General features: G+C 31.2%; 1 protein-coding gene across 3 annotated transcripts; it reads left to right on the top strand.

Annotated features, from left to right (window-relative positions):
* The first annotated feature begins 172 nt into the window (after nt 1–172).
* LOC139524282 (eukaryotic translation initiation factor 2-alpha kinase 1-like) lies at nt 173–20096 on the top strand. 3 transcript variants are annotated; one of them, XM_071319019.1, is made up of 18 exons: nt 190–271; nt 424–556; nt 2238–2331; nt 3135–3311; nt 3612–3745; nt 4308–4357; nt 5263–5386; nt 6033–6113; nt 7518–7614; nt 10370–10427; nt 11955–12444; nt 13428–13521; nt 14203–14303; nt 15744–15873; nt 16345–16436; nt 17280–17417; nt 18507–18602; nt 19031–20096. In XM_071319019.1, the coding sequence occupies exons 3-18, from the start codon at nt 2244–2246 to the stop codon at nt 19196–19198; spliced, it is 2118 nt and encodes a 705-aa protein (XP_071175120.1). In that variant the 5' UTR covers nt 190–271; nt 424–556; nt 2238–2243; the 3' UTR covers nt 19199–20096. The 3 variants fall into 3 exon arrangements, with proteins under 3 accessions (XP_071175121.1, XP_071175120.1, XP_071175119.1); XM_071319018.1 differs by having other exon boundaries at nt 424–568; XM_071319020.1 differs by lacking the exon at nt 2238–2331 and having other exon boundaries at nt 173–271; nt 424–568.
* The last annotated feature ends 933 nt before the right edge of the window (nt 20097–21029 follow it).

Raw genomic sequence — 21029 nt, 5'->3', positions numbered from 1 at the left:
GGAAATAACTTCTTTCTTTGAGGGAAAATGTCACCACTGGAATTTTCAATTGACAACTCAATCATTTAACTTTAAAAAGTATTGATAATAATTAATTCAATCATGATTATTCAACTCATTAATTTGGTCTTATCTGAAACTTATGGAATTTGATGATGGAGCGGTAATTGCAAGATGATGCAATAATCAATCAAATAACATTTTGAAATGGTCCCTCTTTCATATGGGAAATAACTCCAGAGAAACTGTTTTGTTTTCTGCAAACTTTACAGTAAGGTCACTATTGGCTCATCTTTTATGCTTCCTTATTTAACTGATTTGTATTGTGCATTCGTAATTTGTAGTTAGGACAGATGTTTTTATTTATATTTTATGTGTGGACACTGTTGTGCAATATTTTCCAAATTTCTTTTTTATTTATAGACCATGATATTGTTAGAATGTTCAGGAACATGGAACTGCATGAGGACATGGAGAAAGATCTCAGAGACAGATGGGAATCAAAGAAAGTGACATATAAAACAATTTCTCTGCTCTCACTTATGGTACAAACCTGGTAATATTTATGGTAATTTTGTTTAAAATTTATATTTCTACATGATTTTGTGTGAGCGCTTATGTTTGAAAGTCGGTCAGGACAGGCATCTGGGTCAGTATCTTTAATTGTTTTTACATAGGCGGTAATGGTAATGTGTTTTCCTGTAGCTCAGTCCATATCGTAAACTTGGATATATGTATGATAGCTCGTTTCGAAACTGTGACATTTTCACATATGTGGTTAAATTTTCGGGGTACGAAGTGAGATTACTTTTTCCATAAATTAGCATACCCCGAACATCCTTTCGTGATGTGGCTCCTTGTGGTAAAATATCCCCTTTTTAACACAATAAGTTCTTTGAAAATTTAATACTTTGAACACATTTAATAGCTCCATAGTTTTTACACATTTATTCTATGTTCCTCTACTTTCCTAATCACCACAAATGGTTAAGCTCAGTCATTTGTAAAAAATAGAAACATGTCCAATATCACTACACAGAGATTTTTTTCTTTACACATGACTTTTGAGTTCCTCATTTTGAGGTTCATTACTAGGGATGTTGTTCCATCTGTCAAATTATGGGGGGAATCTGATCCCAGATCCTGCTTACTCTTTTGTTAGATTCATGTATCCCGCTTACACTATGTACGTAAGCAATTTTCATTTTTTTTGTAATTTCCCGTGTCCCACTAGACTTCACTTCCTGTTTTCACGGCACAATACATGTAATTTGACTTTCACATGTGAGGCTTACAAAAAATCAGCAAACCTGAGTCACGCTTAGACCCCAATGAGACCCACAATTATGGCAGCCCACCTGCTAGTGCAGTAGCAGTCAGCAGTTAACCAGCATGACGCATTGGCCAATGTTATCAGATGCATGCTAAAAATACAATTAAGTGCATTGATCACCAAAGAAGGCTTCAAGATTAATTTCTCTTTGTCTCTACTTATAATTGAATTGGCCATTGCCCACATACATTGTACTTGTAAATATGATACAAGTTGCAAGCTATATACTGTTCTTGGATACAAGATGTATATTTTATAGATATAAAAGATGTAGTATGAGTGCCAATGAGACATATATTACATGTATTATAAATTATATTATTAATAATTATAGGCAGCCGCACACATAATGAGAGGAACATCCCATTTCAATGATTTGATATTCATATTTCTATTTATGACAAAGACCAAGGTCCCCAGTAAATTTGAATACATAAAAAATGTTGCTATAAAGTTTTCTAAATTAAAAAAGCTTGAAGCTTTTTTGCAATTTTTCTTCACACTCCAAATGCAGTGTTTATTGCCATGTCTAAACATATTTATAGGATTTTTTTTGGCCTCACTATCATTAAAATTTTATCCTTGGGTTGGCATGGTCAGGGTGTTTGCTGAAATCCTGCCATGGTTTTTTTTTTAATTGTTATCATGGTTACATGTATGGGAATATTTATAACAATATTATACAAACAAACTTATGAACATACATACATGTATCATGCATATAAAGATGACAAATGGACAAAAATAGAGTTTGTAAAAAAATCTGCATGCACTGATCTTTGTTTCAGTTATCAAAATGAGAGATCTTATTATTGCAATTGTTAGACCATTTCCTGCAATTCTTTGTATAAAAAGAAAATATAAAGCAGTCCTTATAAGTTATAATAAATGTAAAATCTTGTAGAATATTATGGATCAGAACAATGATGAGAGCATGAAATCCAGAATTTCAAAGAGTTTTCAGCGATACAAGCCCACTTCAATCAGAACCTTTGATGGTAAAATATTTTTGATTTTAATGTTTTAGAAGATAATAGATTAAACGTCATTTAAATACAAGAATTTTCGCCTACATGTATAATTCATAAAAAAGGATAGCAGGAATACTGAAAATACACAGTACAATATACATATAACATATTTGAACCATCAAGTCCCAACTCCTTGAGAAAACAAGATAACAAATAAAGGCGAGCAATAAATGGCTCAGATAAAGTACATGTTCACAATGTGGTACGGTCAAATCAGTTTTAATTTTTGTCTCGCTTGACAGAGTCAAAAAGCGAAACATAGGTCATGTAGGTATGCTGTTTCCAGCGTCCGCGGTGGTGTCAACAATGTATAAGTGTGTGATAAGGTTTATGTTATGGTGAACCACTAGTGGTAAGTCAAAGTCATTGACTTTGAATATTTACAAAACTTACATGTTAAAGTGTTGCTTTTTTTATTTCAACATTTGCGTTATCAAAATTACAAAAAAGCAAGACATATCTCTGTGATAACAATTTATGCATAAACCACACCCTTTGCATGTCTAGATCATATATTGTAAAGCCAAATCACAATAAAAAATCTGTATAGAAGTTTGTCATTGCCTTTTACATTTTTGTAGGTTATACAATTAACAAATAGAGATACTAGACTAAAAGTATAATGTTTTGATACTGCCTAAAATACATGTATTAGTGACTTTGTAGATGTATTCAAAGCAAAACCAGACAAGTTTTCACTTTCAGATGTGCCCTGATAGTTCCCTGTGTCAAATCTTTTGTCATATAAGACATTTATTTTATTTTTATAGACTCAGACATAACCAGTATGACTTCAAGCAAAGAGAGCCGCAAGGAAGTACCTAATGCATGTAACGGAGGACTCGTGCCTAGAACTGTCCCTTCACATCTTTTAATGATATCTATACTGGAACAATTGTGTTTTATGTATGCTCAAGATGAAGAAAAGGGGAAAGAACTTTTCAAAGGTATGGTGAAAAATTAGAAGATTTTAAAACACAGATTGGTAATTCTATAAGTGACAACATATTAAACCTATTAAACATGTTAAAAGGAACAAGTACACCTGATAGCTAGTCATATTTGAAATACAGTCAAGCAGAATAAATGAACTTGCATATGTATTGTTACTTCTATAAATTTAGAAATTGTGAGATTTTTTAATGCAAATAATGATACTGTAGGAGTATTGCAACTTCAGAACTCACATTTTGATATTTGCATCAGATACTCGTACCAATGATAGTTTTCTCAATATTTTTTTGCAGCTATAAGCAGCCATCTTGCTCGACTGAATGTAGTTCCAGCGTTGACTACTATAGATGAGATGCACAGTGTTAGATCACAATACAGACTTTTTATGGACCATGTGTTACACACAGCTATGTTAAAAATAGACAAGGTTGGTTAATTTTGCAAATATTTGGAATTTTTCTTGAATTTTGAATTGATTTAACTTTTTGATTGGGAAAATGAGGTATTTCTAGAGCCATAGATGCTCAAAATACTACAACAAATTAAAAGTACTATATAAATAAAATGGATATCTTTCAGCTTTGGTCAGTCCAATTATATTCAATGAATGGATAACAATCTCGACTTCATCAGTTATTACTATATCCAACTTACAACTTCAAAGCTTACAAGCTCAATTTTAATTTCCAAATCATTCGATTTAAATTTATACATGTTATAATTTGTCTTTTATTATTAATTTTACTGTTAATTCAGAAATTTTTCCTATGTTTTTTTATAATTGAGAAATATGTGACTTAATAGGTTTCTATAAAAACAAATTTTGATAGTATTTAAGAATTTTTATTAGCAGCATTTCCTGAAATTTCTGAAACTAATCTCACAATTTTATCCATTGTTAAACAAATGCAATAAATGCACACAAAAAAGTATGAATTTATAAAATATATGATGAAATGCTAAAATTTATATGTTTTTACTTTGTACAGACCAGGAGAGCTCTTCCTTCTCCGACATCACCCTTGGAACAGATTAAAAGGTTTGTTGTTCTTTTTTAAATAAAAGATATATCTAAAATTAGATGTAAGAGAAATAACATTGTATCAATTCAGGGGCGGATCCAGCCATTTTAAAAAGGGGGGGTTCCCAACCCAGAGTAAAGGGGGGTTCCAGCTATATGCTCCCATTCAAAAGCATAGATCGGCCAAAAAAAAGGGGGGGTTCCAACCCCCGGAACCCCCCCTCTGGATCTGCGCCTGCAATTAGAACTGATGTATAAGTCTTCTAAGAACATTAAGGAAAAAAGTAGGCAATATTATGCAAACTTGGTTAATGAATATGTTCTACTGGTGGAATCATGATTATTCTTTAAATGCAAATTTTACCGGATTTTGTGGGTATAGGTTTACTATGAATTTCAATGTCAAATGAAGTACAAATATTCTATGGGCTTGTTTTCAAATAAAAACAAAAAATAAATAAATCAAAAGTACTCCTTGTAAAATCTCAATTCTGAAAAAAGGCCCTTCAGGACCAAAAAGCATATGCAGGGATTGTAATTTATATAATAGCTCTATGAAGTAAGTCTCTTTTTTGTTTGTTGCTAAACTAAAAGTGGCAATCATCACATCTCATTTTCACTCATTAAAAGTTTCCAGTGTGGATTTCCACTTCAAAGGACTTTTTGTCAAGAAAATATAGATGAGACTTTGTCATTGATAATTTAATACAAATAAACTCCAAATAAACTGTCTATAACAGTTTACCTTCAACTACAATCAATCCTGATTTGTTTTTCAAAAATTGTAAAATGTCTTCCCTTGTACCATTGAATTAATTTCAGCTACCAGGGTAGACATATATTCTAGTAACAGCATGCAGTGTAGTTGTTCATCATGTTTTGCATTCTCATTACCAATACTATAATTATGTTTATTTTAAAAGACTGAGTCCACAGACTTCCATGGTACCTACTGAGGATTTACTTCAGATCCAAACATCCAGATATAAAACAGAGTTCACAGAAGAAGAAAAAATTGGCAAAGGAGGCTTTGGATCTGTCTATAAGGTATATTGTGGCTGTTTTATATTACCCTGCATTTTACATAATTTGAGTGTCAGTAAAGTCTTAAATTGTCTTAACTTATACAGTAAAATGTGCATTTATAGATGACAGCCTTTTATAGCTGACTATGCGGTATGGGCTCTGCTCATTGTTGAAGGCTGTACTGTGACCTATAATTATTAATTTCTGTGTCATTTTGATCTCTTGTGAAGAGTTGTCTCATTGGCAATCATACCACATCTTCTTTTATTATATACGTAGTGAGTAAACAAATTTTATTTTGATAAACATGAAGTACTTTTGCAGTATTTAAAAACCATTCTAACTAATCAATAATTAGGAAAACAGTCAAGTTTTCTTGAAAGAAAGAGGGAAATTAACAAAGAATTTTGAAAAATTCTATTCAAAAGTGAGATGGTGTATAGAAAAGGCAAACAATAGGATATAAATTTAGAAATATGAAGAAATTACAATTGATTTAAGAAATTGGAAAGTTATATTGATTCATTATTTTTGAATATGCATGCTTTTACATACAATTAGGTGTTAATTGTTACACATACATTTTATTTTGCTTTTTTGGAAGCACAGTTAAATAATTATGGATATCCTTTAGGTGTTTTTCTTGAAACAACTTTCTTTTTTACAGGCAAAACACAAATTAGATGGAAGATTATATGCCATAAAAAAGATAAAGTTCAAGCATTCACAACCAGATGTTTGGATGAAGGTAATTTTCAAAAGTTTATATATGAGGGTAGTAATGCCCTTTACTGTCAGGCGTCAAATGGTCCTTTTTGGCTACTGTAAGTGTCAAATTAGTAAAAATATTACTGTGATTCATCAAAATATGGTTATCATGATTCGTCAGAGGTCTCAAATAATTATCTTACACTTATTTGGGGAAATAATTTAACTTCATTTGTCAAAACCAGTCCGGTTTTTTAATCATCTAAAAGAAAGTGTACATTTTATCGTCATCCATCAAAAATTACCGTTACCATCATTTAGCAAAATTTTTTACAGTTATTCGTCATGAAGGTATCCTAATAATGACCCTGATCTGTTGGACAGTCATGACGCCTCACATCTTCACTAAGTGTTCAGAATTCTATACAAACTTTTCCACAGTACAGATGTGGAGGAAAAAAAACACAAATAAACTGACTAGCTCCAAAGATCACAGAAAGACTCTGAGCAGATTAGTAATTGCTACAAATAATGAAGTCTTTGGTTTGATTTATTTTACACATATTCTAGGGTCAAAATAAATATGAGCAACTGCTTTACCCAAAATTGAATTGTACACAGATTTAAACATCTTAATTATATGTACCTCTTCTTTTTAGTTGAATAAAAATATTCAAATTAAGCTTGAATTATCTCCCTTTGGTAGTATTAATTAAATTGCAATACTTTTTAAAAGATTTTATCATCTATGTAACCATTTCATATCAGATTTTTATAACATACCAAATTTTTTAGTGTGGTTGTTTAAGCATGTCTTAATGATTTTAGCATGATAAAATTGCAAAATATATTTAATTAAAGAATTACTGCATTTGATGAAATATTTTTTCAGTTAAAAAATTAGAGTTTGCAAACAGGTAGTGAGCTGAAGTTCAGACACTGGATACGCTCTGCTACCACTGTTAAACTATAAAGAATTTTTTTAATGTGTGATAATGAAATCCACATGTATCATTCTAGGGTCGACACATAAAAGCTTAATCACTTGTGAATTTCAAATAATATTAGGGCAATTCGTCTGTTCGAGGGCTGTATAGCCAGTCAAAGTCTTTATAAACTCCTATCATCTGGGCAAGAATGATATATGGAAGATCTGTTATAAATAATGCTTATTTAATTTGAATGTTTGCATATAGTTTCCCATTTGAAACTCTATTTTAAATCATGTCATGGTATAGATATAGGAAGATGTGGTGTGAGTGCCAATGAGACAACTCTCCATACAAATAACAATTTGAAAAGTAAACCATTATAGGTTAAAGTACGGCCTTCAACACGGAGCCTTGGCTCACACCGAACAACAAGCTATAAAGGGCCCCAAAATTACTAGTGTAAAACCATTTGTATTATAAATCAGTATGTTATCACTGTGAATATGTTATAGGTATTAAGAGAAGTGAAAGCTTTGGCCAATCTACAGCACCCTAACATAGTAGGATATAACGCTGCATGGTTGGAATATTCAACAGACTTCAGACCTGGTAATACAATAGAATAAATAGTAAAAGTGGAAGGTTAGAAAATCCTAATGCTTTTTGGAGTAAGATTGCCTCTTGAGTATTCCTCATGTGAAATATTATTAAAGCCTAGCCTGTTATAAGGATAAGAGTAGGATCATTATTTTCCCATAAGAGGAGTCTTGATATACATTTTACTGTACATGTATATGTTATTTTGAAATTTAATAAAAATAAAAAACTGTGAACTTTAGGATTTAACTATTTGCATTGCAATGAGCTAATAAAATTGGTATGTCCCCCAACTCGTTTTTACGGAAATCGGCGTTATGTGTTCATGTTGTCATTTCTGTAAAACACAAAAATATTTTGTTCGTTGATCTCCAAAGAAGAGAGTCATCTTTAATAGCATCTTTTTACAAAGAATCATTTTGTCTTGTAACACTTTTGGATTGACCATAATCAATGAGAGAAAACAGTGATTAACTTAGGGATGACATCAAAAGATCAATGTAGGATAAAAAAAACTGAATTCAAATAGTTTGGGGGGGGGGGGGATAAAAGTTGCTGCAAGTTTTTATTAATTTGACATCGATTTTACATATATCCATATTGGTCAATCAAATTTTTCCCAAATTAAGTTAAGACGGGGGAGGGGGTCAGTGAACAAACTATGTGAATTAAGTTGTTTTTTGTTATCCTACATTGAACTTTTGATGTCGTCCCTTAACTTTTATGCCCACAACTATCAGTCGGAAGGGGAGGTGTTTAAATTTGGTCATATTTGTGTACTAATACATGTACAAGACTCTGAGTTTGAAGGAATGTGTCCATGGGACATTGATGATGCCCCCTCTTGCATAAATATAAACCATTATAAAGCATTACGTATAAATTTTATAACATTTGGTTGAAGCAAACTAAAGATAGAGAACAGAAACGAAAAATACAGAAAACGACCTCATAAAAATACTCCGAGTGTCGTTACTACTTCATTATGATCTCTTATATATATACGGAGAAAGACTAAAAACTAACAATTTCCCGGATTATTTGTGAGTCCATGCATGTGTAGAGACACCAGTTACCATCCTTGTTTTTAGATAAATTAATTCAAAGTTGACTGATATGCATAGAAGTTTGTTTGATTAGGGGTTGTAAAATGTCCGGTGGCAAATACTTCAGGTATGTTCAGGACGACACAATACAATAGGTGTGTCTGAAAGACACATTTTTAATGCATCCATAAAAAAAAATACGATTAGAAACATTCCGTCAGTTGTAAAAGTGATTGATAAAATAACATATATTTCGAATGATGTAAACGTGTGGGTTGTGTGCGTATTTGCGGATAAACCTTGCAAACTGTACATTTGAAAGACCAAGTCAACATTCTGTCATTCGTAAAAATTATGCAATAAAAATATCTGAGAATATATATATGCATCCTCTATAAGTAAAACACATCAGTGGCGCATTATGTAAATTCCAACCATTTTAAACGAAATTGACTAAAAGTGTCACAAAAAATGTGCCGTTTTTCACTCAATCCTGCGTTTCTATAATTTGTATTTATACTTTATAAAAAATCGGAAACGGCGTGCATCAGACTTACAAATTCAATGAAAGAGACAGCTTAACAGTCAGTGAAAAAATTATCGGGGTTCTTGAAGCAGAATAAAAAACACTTCTATCTTGTGAAAGGACAGGACGGGGACAAGCCATCAAAACACAAGATATTAGATCAATTTCTGTTGAAATGAGCTTCCCATACATTAGTTTTTTTTAAAGGTTTTACGGCAGGTGACAAGAGAAAAGGACGGGAGAAAGGAGAAATGTGTACCCTGTCCGACCCCTCATAAATCTAGAACTGTAAAAGTGACGACATCAAAATTCAAATTTATTCTGTGTTTTTGTGGTAAAAAGCATTATGCATAAGTTTTATATATCAGTTGGTTGAGGCAAACTAAAGTTAGAGAACGGAAACCAATTTTGTAGAAAAGGACGTACATTCGGATGGACGTACAAACAGACAAGGATAAAACTCAATAGCCCCTTGCTACGGCAGGGGCATGAAAATGTACATTTATGAAATGAAATAAAATAAAATTCCGCGAAACTTTATGAATGGTTTTTGCACAAAGACGTTACGGCTTAATGTGACGTCATATAAATGAAAACTAACAAACTGAAGGTCATAACGTTACTTGTACGATTCAAATTTTGATAAAATTACATCAAAACGGCGATTTTGAGGGAGGTGTTGTTTTATTTTCGATAATATTGTAGTTATCGAACATTGGTTAATCAAAGCAATTCAAAATGGCGGATCCCTCCTTTTTTCAATTATTTGAATTTGAGTTATCTCCCTGTGTACGCAAACCTTACCTTAAGTTTACTGTTTACTTTTTGATTCTTATGCCTATATGGTAAACTTTTACCAAACTTCAATTTTTCTTTTGTTTTAGTAATATCGAGTAAATTAATCGTCAAAATGATTGACCTTTTTCTCCTAGTTTATCTGTGTATATTACTGTAAATTTTGAAAATAATGTGTAAATTAAATTTTGTTATTAGTTACCTGTGAACACTGACAAAATCAGAAATATAATGATTGGAAATACAAAATGTTTTTGAAGGAATATCACTGAAATTATGAATGCTACTTTTTATTATTGCAAACCTAGTAATGTCTCATTGTTCCCGTAAATTAAAACATCACAATCTTTTCTAAATTTACAGTACATTGGTATTATTATATATAATTGCATATTTATAGATATTCCTGGCACTAAAGTTGTATCTTCAGATGAGAGTATTTCCAGTAGAGAGAGCAGGTACTTAGAAGTTTGTTTTCAGTATGGTGGAATTGTTTATAAACAAAATAAAATTAGGGCTGCAATTTAGTCTGAAAGTTGTGGTGAATAGAGTTTTAATGGATTTTGTGATCAGACCATAATTTATTATTTTTTTTCTCTTAGGGGATATGTTTTTCAGTATTTTAAAAAATCCATAACTTTAAGTTATTTTTAATTTAAACCAAATTTTTTTTTTCATTTTGCTAAAAATTCAGATGAGACCATGTTAATTTTGAAGAAGTCGAACTCAAAACACGCTCTAAAGTTTATAACCATAAGTTTCTGATTATTGTGTGATTTGAATTGTTGTTACTGCCAAGATGGGATAGAACACATTTATCATGTTAACTCATTTGAAAATTTTGCTGTTCCTGATTTGTTGTAACCCTAAACGTTTGTTCTTGAAGACCTGAACAACACCCAGACATTCCGATAATTGTTATAACAGCGGGTTAATTTTCAGTGGTGATATCATGTTTGTCCAAAAATGCATCATTGTATGTTTAAATATAAAAAAAGAAGATGTGGTATGATTACCAATGAGACAATTCTCCACAAAAGACCAAAATAACACATAAATTAACACCGTACAACCTTCAACAATGAGCAAAGCCCATACCGCATAGTCAGTTATAAAAGGCTCCGAAATGACAATGTAAAACAATTCAAATGAGAAAACTAACGGCCTAATTTATGTACAAAAAAAATGAACGAAAAACAAATATGTAACACATAAAGTAACGACAACCACTGAATTACAGGATTCAATAAAATTTAGAATGGAAATGGGGAATGTGACAAAGAGACAACAACCCTACCATAGAGCAAACAACAGCAGAAGGTCACCAACAGGTCTTCAATGCAACGAGAAATTCTCGCACCCAGAGGCGTCCTTCAGCTGGCCCCTAAACAAATATATACTGGTTCAGTGATAATGAACACCATACTAAACTCCAAATTGTACACAAGAAACTAAAAATAATACAAGACTAACAAAGGCCAGAGGCTCCTGATTTGGGACAGGCGCAAAAATGCGGCGGGGTTAAACATGTTTGTGAGATCTCAACCCTTCCCCTATACCTAGCTAATGCCAAAAAGTAAACGCATAACAATACACACATTAAAATTCTGTTCAAGAGAAGTCTGAGTCCGATGTCAGAAGATGTAAACAAAGAAAATAAACAAAATGACAATAATACATAAATAACAGACTACTAGTAGTTAACTGACATGCCAGCTCCAGACTTCAATTAAACTGATTGAAAAATTATGTCCATTTAATGATCATTTTTATGATATGCAGCTGATGTTTAACCTCTACATGCAGAAAAACAGATAATCTATGCAATATGAAATTACGTCCATGTTGACATTATCATTATGTATAACATGTATAAGGCAGGAGAAAAATAATACTGTAGATAGGAATTGAGGTTTTGTGTGCCTTGCTTTTAAAGAACCAAAACAAGTATTTAATGATAGTATAACATGTGTTTCTATTTACAGAATAAATCATTCCAAGTCTACAGATTTGGGGGATAGCATTATATTTGATTCTCATGTTAAATTTGACAATGACTATTCAATGGACAACAACCCCAGCAGCCTACCTAAACTGGTTGAATTAACTGACGGTTGGGAACCAGTTGAAATCATGTCACAGTCGGATTACTGTGAAGCATGTGAAATGCTCAGAGGCAAAGAAAGTAAATACACAAACAGTGGAAGTGGTGATAAAGTTATTCATAAAACTGTTCCGAAACATAGCTGTACTTCTAAATTCTTTGAATCTGAGTTTAATGAAAAGACAAGTAATTTTGGACAAGCATGGGACGATGTATCACATATTGATACCTTTTGGGATAGACCCGGTAGAATTAGGAGAAGTATCAGCTGTGATTGCTTAACATGTAGAAACAAGTCACATGACCATTCACATGATAAACAGGTTTTGTTGGGCTATCATCATTACAGTGAAGATAACATCCATTCCAGAGTAAGTCACTTGATTATATACTTCATATATATTTTTCTGTTTTTTTTTTAGTGAAAGTGAAGGACTGATAAGGTTTAATCTACATAAATTTTTATTTTTATTTTATACATATATATTTATAGTGGATTGGGAAACAAGTTATTTCAACTATATTAATCCCTTTACACTTTGCTGACGAAGTACTGCCATGTATCAGCATTATCCTGCTCTTTTTAGAAATTTACAAGGGTGTCTTTTATTTGAAAGAGATATTGCTCTCTCTTAACATGGGTCAGCCATTTATAACCTCCCTCTGACGGACTACCATTGTTTCTCAAGACCATACTCGCAAATGGTGTCAAGGGAGAGACGAAAATTCAGTCCCTGAAATTTTTTCCAAGAACATGAATGAACCAGGAATCTTTGTGTTTGTAGTCCCATAGGCTAACCACTACAGATTATTCTTTGAATCAATCAACAAAAATACCTGAACCAAGTCTATAAAATAATCACGTTTTTTTTTTCATTTTTAATTGCTGATGACAAAAAACTTAGATTTTTATTGTTGGTACCTTCATAGTGTAATTCATTCTACATTTTGTTAAAGAGAATCTTTTAAAACATGTATGGTTTAAGTAAAAAGATAAAAAGATAATACTGTGACATAGCTTCTGTAACAAATATTCCTAAGTATTTTAAATTTCATATACATTTTTTTTACACCCCGTGGACTACTGTAGAATAATTATTACTCATGGAATACCAGATTTAGTGGATTTCATAGAAACAGGAGAATGTTTAACCAATAAAAACTTTTCTATAAACTTGCATGCAGTTTTTGCAAATTCACGAAATCAAATAGCCACACAATTGCAAGTTGTCTGAAACTACTATAAAATAGCACCAACAAAATAAATAAATCCACATAATGTGTACTGGTAATCATATAGTGTGACAAAAATAATATTTATTAATGAAAACATTATTGTATTATTTTCACTCAGATTCATGTAACATTGTTTATACAAATGGAATTATGTAGTGTGACACTCAGGGAATACATGCAGAAAAGAAATACTCAATGTTCTTCATTTCTTGGTAAGTATTATGTATAACAGAATCAGTCTAATATATATCTGTGTTCCAAAAACTTCATGAAGTTCTGGCCTTGAAGGCATAAAACTCGGAGCACAAAGATCATGCTCGAAACATGAAATCCAGCAATTTGATTGGTTGATTTTCGAGTCTGAGTACAAAAACCATGCTCAAAAGTTTTATGACCGCGAGGCCAGGCCTTGTGGTTATGAAAATGTTGAGTATGATATTATTGACTCAAAAATCAAACTATTCAATACTCACGGAATTTGTTTCATTAGAACAAATTTTGAACTTTCAGCACTGAGTAAATTTTTAATTTGAGACAAAAGGCTTTGGATCTAATTTTCTTAATGGTCAATGATAACTGTGGTACATCACTAGAGCCTGTCAAATTTCAATGAATTTAAACCTAATTCCAAATGTATGATAGAAATTGCATGCATGACAATTGTTAAAATCAATGTTAGGCATCATAACAAATAGATATTCATGCATACTCTTGTTGGTCAATTAAAGCAGCAACTAACTGATTTTTTTGTTAATATTTTATATTGGCATTCATATGTTTGCTTGGGGAAAACATACATGTACATTTCATTGTCAATTTTTTTAGTAAAAGTTGTTCAACATTCAGAATAAATGAATATCAAAATGTTATATTTTTTATCTTTTTTATTTCAGAGTTTAAGACAAATGCAGCAGCTAACATGAGGATATTTAAACAGTTAGTAAAAGGAGTAGACTTTATCCATTCCAATGGTCTGATACATAGAGATCTGAAAGTAAGTACAAATAAAGGAGAAGACTTTATCCATTCCAATGGTCTGATACATAGAGATCTGAAAGTAAGTACAAATAAAGGAGAAGACTTTATCCATTCCAATGGTCTGATACATAGAGATATGAAAGTAAGTACAAATAAAGGAGAAGACTTTATCCATTCCAATGGTCTGATACATAGAGATCTGAAAGTAAGTACAAATAAAGGAGTAGACTGTACTTTACTTATTCTCCAAAGGTTATGTTCAACATGTCTATTTTACCAAACAAGCATAATTCCTCTTAAAACGTGTAATTGGATTTGATTGAAATGTCACCTTACTAGGGAACATTGATCAGATATGTATGACAAAACGATTTATTTATTGTACAAAAAAGAACTAGACTATCAATTTTATTGAATATCTCTTAGAATCTATCACTGCAAACAAAAGTTCCAAGATACATGTCTGATGCTGTAATTAGGTGATAAATTAATAAGAGTAAGAATTTACATTTGTATATGCCTAATTATTATACCCTTTCTTGACAATAGAAAACCATGCTTAGAAATTAGAAAAGGGTACACTGTGGAATTTTTTTTAAAAAATTTCCTGAATATCATTTTTTTATCAATCATTGTCAATTGATGGAAAATTGTATTTTCTTGTACATTTGATATCATGGTTTTGCTGAAGTCAGCATACAAGACAGTTATGTATTGTAGAACATTTGAATTCATCTTTAATTTTTATATATAGTCGCCGTCAGCTGAAATTCGTAGGGGTTATCGGTAAAAATAATCTAAACTATCAATCACGTTCACTCGAGATATAGTTTTTCACATTCCATTCATAAATCGCAAAAAGAAAAACCACTACTGACCTACCTTTTAAGTGATCACACTGTAATAATCCTGACCTTCACATTTTCCAGAATATTTTCCATTGTAATTCCGCCATCTTCGTTTCTATGAGGATCATTTGTTTACATTTGACATTCGTCACTGTACGCAGTTTCCTGAAATGTTCCTTTCATTGATGTGATAAGGTTTCCCGCGCTTTATGCAAATTTTATGAAATTGAACTCCACGGAAACACTTCCGGTAAAAACAATGGCTGATTCCACCATTCAAAATCGTCTATGAAAAAGTGAAGGTCAGGATTATTACAGTGCAATCACTTAAAAGGTAGGTCAGTAGTGGTTTTTCTTTTTGTGATTTATGAATGGAATGTGAAAAACTATATCTCGAGTGAACGTGATTGATTGTTTAGATTATTTTTACCGATAACCGCTACGAATTTCAGCTGACGGCGACTATAGAAATCAACAAAAAATGGTATCAAATGAATTATAAAAATCCACAGTATACTTTTATTACAGGGTAGATATATATGGATTAACTTTTTTCTCCTGGATATGTGGGTTAATCTTATGATACTCAAAGTGTTTTGTAATTTCAGCCCAGAAATATATTTCTTCAAGGTCATCTGCTTCATGTAAAGATAGGTGACTTTGGATTAGCTAAAGATGATTTGAGAAATTCTGGACGAGAAGATGCTTTGTTAACACCATCACCCTTGGAATGTCCAGGTATGTTACATGTATTCCTTGAAATATATTAATTTTAATCTGCAAAGTTGTAGCAATATCATGGTCAAGGCTGATAAAAAAAAGACTGTATAAATAAAAACATTTATTATCATAACTTATTATTGAAAGTAAGGGCAGATAAAGGTATTCTGATTGATAGATTGATTGTTGGTGGTTAATGCCACTTCCAGTACTTTTGAGCAACATCATTGCAGTCAGTTTTTACTGTAGTAGGAAGCAAACTTGCCTGCAGAGAGTCCTGACCTTTGACAGGAAAACTGACAATTCTAGTCAATTAAGATTGGAGTTGAATACACCTGCCATGTGCAGGGTTCAAATTCTAAATATCAGTGTTGAAAAGCAAGTGATACAGTTAATAAACTACTAAGACAGCCTGTCACCAAGGTCACAAAGTTATTCTGCTAACATATCATAGAATAATAAGAACCAATTTATTTTTTCTTTCTTCAGATAAATTTTATTGGGATACACATACAACTGGTGTTGGAACATCAACCTATGGGGCTCCTGAACAACTGCAAGGATCGGTTTATACAAATAAGGTAAAATTGTTTATGTACATAAAATAGACTGAAATGGGTTCAATGGTTACCTTTTTGATCAATGAGCTATCTATAGATTTATTTTTCATCGTAACAGTGGTTGAAAAAGAAGAATTAAAATCTGTGTCATGTTCTATGCTTGCTTTGTAATGCAATATCTTGCGTTTGTAAAATGAATGATCATTTTGATATTTTTAGTTATACTGATAAACGACTTTAATCTGTGATGCCACTCTTAGGCTAACTTAGGTATAGAAATATGGTCACCTAGTCCTTTAGATCTCCTAGTCTGCATTGAAATCCTTGCTAAACAGGGGTGTCAGAGTTGAGATGTTAAATTTGATGCCTTTTGTTGTTATAGTGATAAGCTCTCTGTATGTGAAAAAAAAACACTGTCTCAGCTCTTTTTTTTTGTCAATAAGTAGCCTGTTTTAAGAGAATATCCTGCTCTGAACCAACCAGGGGAAGTACAAAATTCCTACCTGCCTTATTCCTACTTTTGTTCATCCTGGTCAACATATCTTGCAAAACCCTCTTATTGTTTCTTGTTCTATATATGCATGAAATAATTGATATTGAACTAACTCAATTAAACAATCTGTTGAGAAATTTTATAACTAGAACAAATTATATAGTTAGTAAATTTTAAAAAAAAATAGCCAGTTGGAATTGCAGTTGTATGTATTAAAATGATTAAGAGCATCACACACTCCACTCATGCATGAATAAATGTTAATAAACTCACATGGGCAGACAATTGTAAAATTCTTGTTTTTTAACAATAAATCACAGCAATAATTCATTTCAATGATAACCATAAGTAACTATTTATTTTTATTTCAGAGTGACATATACAGTTTGGGCGTGATATTATATGAACTGTTTCATTGGTTTAAAACTGACATGGAAAAGTATAAAAGTTTAGAATTGCTTAGACAGGGAGAAATAGATGCACAGATCTTACAACATTGGCCAGAACAAGTATGATCACATTTTCAATATATATCATAATTATACCTTGCTTAGAAATAAGAAGGTTTACTAGTCAACATCTGTCTGTCCAAGTTTCCATCTACAATTCTATAAATTTTATCTCAAATTTTTCAGGAACTACAAATCAGAGTTTCCTGATATTTTGTAGTAAGCTTGATATGAGCATGCTATACTGTGCAATTCGTTTTCATAAACAGATTGACTAAACAACTTCCTGTTAACGGAATATTTATATATTCTTCCATATTTTGCAGTTTTAAAATTTTGTAGCATTTTTTCGGGCACTTCAAATCAGGTTTTTTCTGAAATTATAAAACAAACTAAATCTGAGCATGTTCAATATGAATGAATTTTTTTAAAATGTATTTTGGGCTATAAATGCAAAGAATTTGTAAATTTTCTAATATTTGATGTTCAGTGTATTTTGGGTTATAAATGCAAAGAATTTGTAAATTTTCCAATATTGGATTTTCAGTGATAGTAAGATTGGACAGCACAGAAAAGAACAGTAACTGCTAAAAAAAAAAATACAAATGGGGACTTAAAGAATTAAGAAACCATTTCTTGGAAGAAAAAAAATTAGATCAATGTTATATAGTAATATAAATAGGATGCACAAGCTACTTCTTTTTATGTGTTTTATATCGTTGTTTATACAGTAAAATTGTCTTTTGTGAATGAAACTTCATAAAATAAAATAAGTACAGTGGATTCATTAATTTTCATGGGTACCAATTTTCGTGGATTAAGGAAAACTTACATGTTCATGAATATTTAATTTCATTGTTTTGCCAAAGTCTGTATTCAAGCCTTAAGAAAATTTGTTATTTGTTGAACATTTTATTTTGTGGTTCAGCTGTACACAGGAAATCCTCGAAAAATTGGTATTCATCGAATTATAATGAATACACAGTACATGTACAATGAAAAAAAAAAACATTGTCAGTCATGGTAATTGATGTGCTGGTAATAAGTGTTAAATTCTTCAGGTATATACCTTTTTTTTATCCATGTAAACTTTTAACATTGTTTGTATTTGGCTGGTATAGCTAAATGTTTTAAAATATTAACTTCCAGGCAAAAGCTGTGATACAGATGACCAATAGTGTGCACTCAGACAGACCAACAACAAAGGAATTATTACAAAGTGAATTGTTTTTGACCAAAGATCAGGTACTATATGTAACTTTTACTATTAAACTTCATTAAATGTTTATAACAAAATTCTGTATGTGTATAAATTTTTTAAAAAAGAAAAATATACAAACATTCTGTTATGACCGTTTCAAAGAAAATCTTTTCTTTTAAGATTATAAATGTTTTGCAAAAAGAGGTCAGATTAAGACAATGTGCAATAGATATTTAGTAGAGAAGGCGAGACAATTTTGCATGTGCACTCAGTTTCTTTGAGTCAGAAATTTTTTCACGCAAAGCAGAAATATTTTTTGTCTCGAAGCTATCAATCAAGTGATTATTTTCTAGATTTAACACTCTAAGGTATGGGGAAAATCTGGATTCAGAATACTTTATTTCGTCATCTACTTGACCACAATATTTTTAAAGTTTTTGTTCCTTATTAATACAAATATTTGTGGTTTCAGATAATACTGGAAATGCAGACTAAGATTGACGATCAGGCATTAGAAATACAGAAGTTAAAAAACATGCTAAAGGAAAGAGATGTACAGATGGAAATTCTAACATCTTCATTAACATTAGAACAGTCTCGTTTACCACATAAACATAAGACAAAAAAGGATAAAACGTGATGAAGTTAAAAAAAGGACATCATCTTTTGAGAATTAGATGCTTTAATCTGTCAGATTTAGGCAGGTAAACCAGTTTTATTTCTGGTTTAAAACTGTCCAATAACCTTGTGTAACAAGGACTGATATCATTACTGCAAACAGAAGTTCTTTGAAACTACTGAAAAAGATTGCAACAACTACACTACATGTATGGATAAATTAGGAAATGATTAAACAGAAAGATTTGTTATTTTTTATTTCATACTTGTATTGGTATTGAGCTTGTCCCTTTTCATTTTGTGATATACTGCATCATATATGTTTTTTTTCTCAGTATAACTTGGGAACTTTGTCTCATCAACATCAACCTTGTATTTTTTTATTTTGTAAAGAAAACCCTGTTTGATATTCAAATCAGTATTGTAGATATGTACAGTATAAAGTTATATGTTCAGCATTTTTAATATGTTTATGAAGAAAAGAAGACAGTGTATAGGGTATGTGTCTGCTGAATGTTGATGGCCTATGTATTTATCACCAAGTAATTCCTGTTCATTTACCTTGGGTGATTTGGTTACTTAGTTAAATTGAATAAAATTGAACATATATTCAACAAATTTGTGTGAAAGAGATTAATTTATAATATGTCTTAGAATTAGCCATAATGATGATATATGAATATCATGTATTATGAAATTTTTGCAATAAATAACATGTGTTAATTTGTTATCATTAAGTTATAAACATAATCTTTCTAATGGTTGTATTTATGTCTTTATAATTTTATAATTGATTAGTTGATCTCATAAATCCAATTTACTTTTTTAACTCCTTTTATAGAGATATTGAAAATTTATAAGGCTCCATATTTTGGATATAGATAAAATAAATGCTACCACTGCATCAAGTGTGATAACTATATTTCTCCTTTTTATTCATGTCCACCCCAAAACCATATATGATAATATGATAATGCTTGCCTTGACAAAATATTTCTAGTACACCATAGGTTTGTCCACGGTCATAGTATTAATAGATAAATGGATGTTTCTTTACATCAGCTGATGCCTCAAGTATTCTTGTGCCAGTAAGATTTTTTTCACAAAATGCCCAATAAAGAATCCCCTTTTTCAAATGTTTTTATATAGTCAATTCTTGCTGTCACAATATTTTATTATTTTTTTTTCATTTAAATAAACATTGTGTGTGCCTTACAATAATCCATTAGCATCAAAAATCCATATCAGTCCCAAAGACTGATTTTTGTTTTTATGCCTCAATTATGGCCATTATTTTTTTCAGTCTGTGCCACTTTTTGTTAATTCATCCGTACTTCATTTCGTCCATCATGTCCATCTGTCTGTCCTGCTTCAGATTAAAGTTTTTGGTCAATGTAGTTTTGATGAAGATGAAACTAATCAACTTGAAACTTAGTACAGATGTTCTGTATGATATGATCTTTCTAATTTTAATGCCAAATTAGAGTTTTGATCCTTATTTCACGGTCCACTGAACATAGAAAATAATGGTGTGAGTGGGGCATCTATGTCATATGTATGTAAGTTGGGCACATTCTTGCTTATTTTTTAAATATATAGATCCTGGTATTAATTCTCATATATGATAGCATTTAAAACTGTTTTTAATTAGATAAAAAAGACAGTTTCCAGATAAGATCTGGATTTATCCCTCAATAAATTTTGCATCTATGACAAAGCAAAAAGCCAAATATGGAAGTACATGGATGATACCAAGGCCTTTTTATGGAATCTGTTATGAAACACCAAAAAATAAGAATTAATTCTAGCTTATCAATATTTAATGTACATTGTGAATATAAATAGTAATAGCA

Source organism: Mytilus edulis, chromosome 5 (assembly GCF_963676685.1).
Source record: "Mytilus edulis chromosome 5, xbMytEdul2.2, whole genome shotgun sequence".
Classification (NCBI taxonomy): domain Eukaryota; kingdom Metazoa; phylum Mollusca; class Bivalvia; order Mytilida; family Mytilidae; genus Mytilus; species Mytilus edulis.
The sequence above is the reverse complement of the archived record's forward strand: the minus strand, read 5'-3'. Positions and strand labels throughout refer to the sequence as shown.

Excerpts from the sequence above, each read along its gene's own strand:
- LOC139524282 (XM_071319018.1), top strand. Across the intron at positions 4,358-5,262 it reads CCCTTGGAACAGATTAAAAG|ACTGAGTCCACAGACTTCCA; the intron begins GTTTGTTGTTCT and ends TTATTTTAAAAG. Across the intron at positions 10,428-11,954 it reads ATTTCCAGTAGAGAGAGCAG|AATAAATCATTCCAAGTCTA; the intron begins GTACTTAGAAGT and ends TTCTATTTACAG.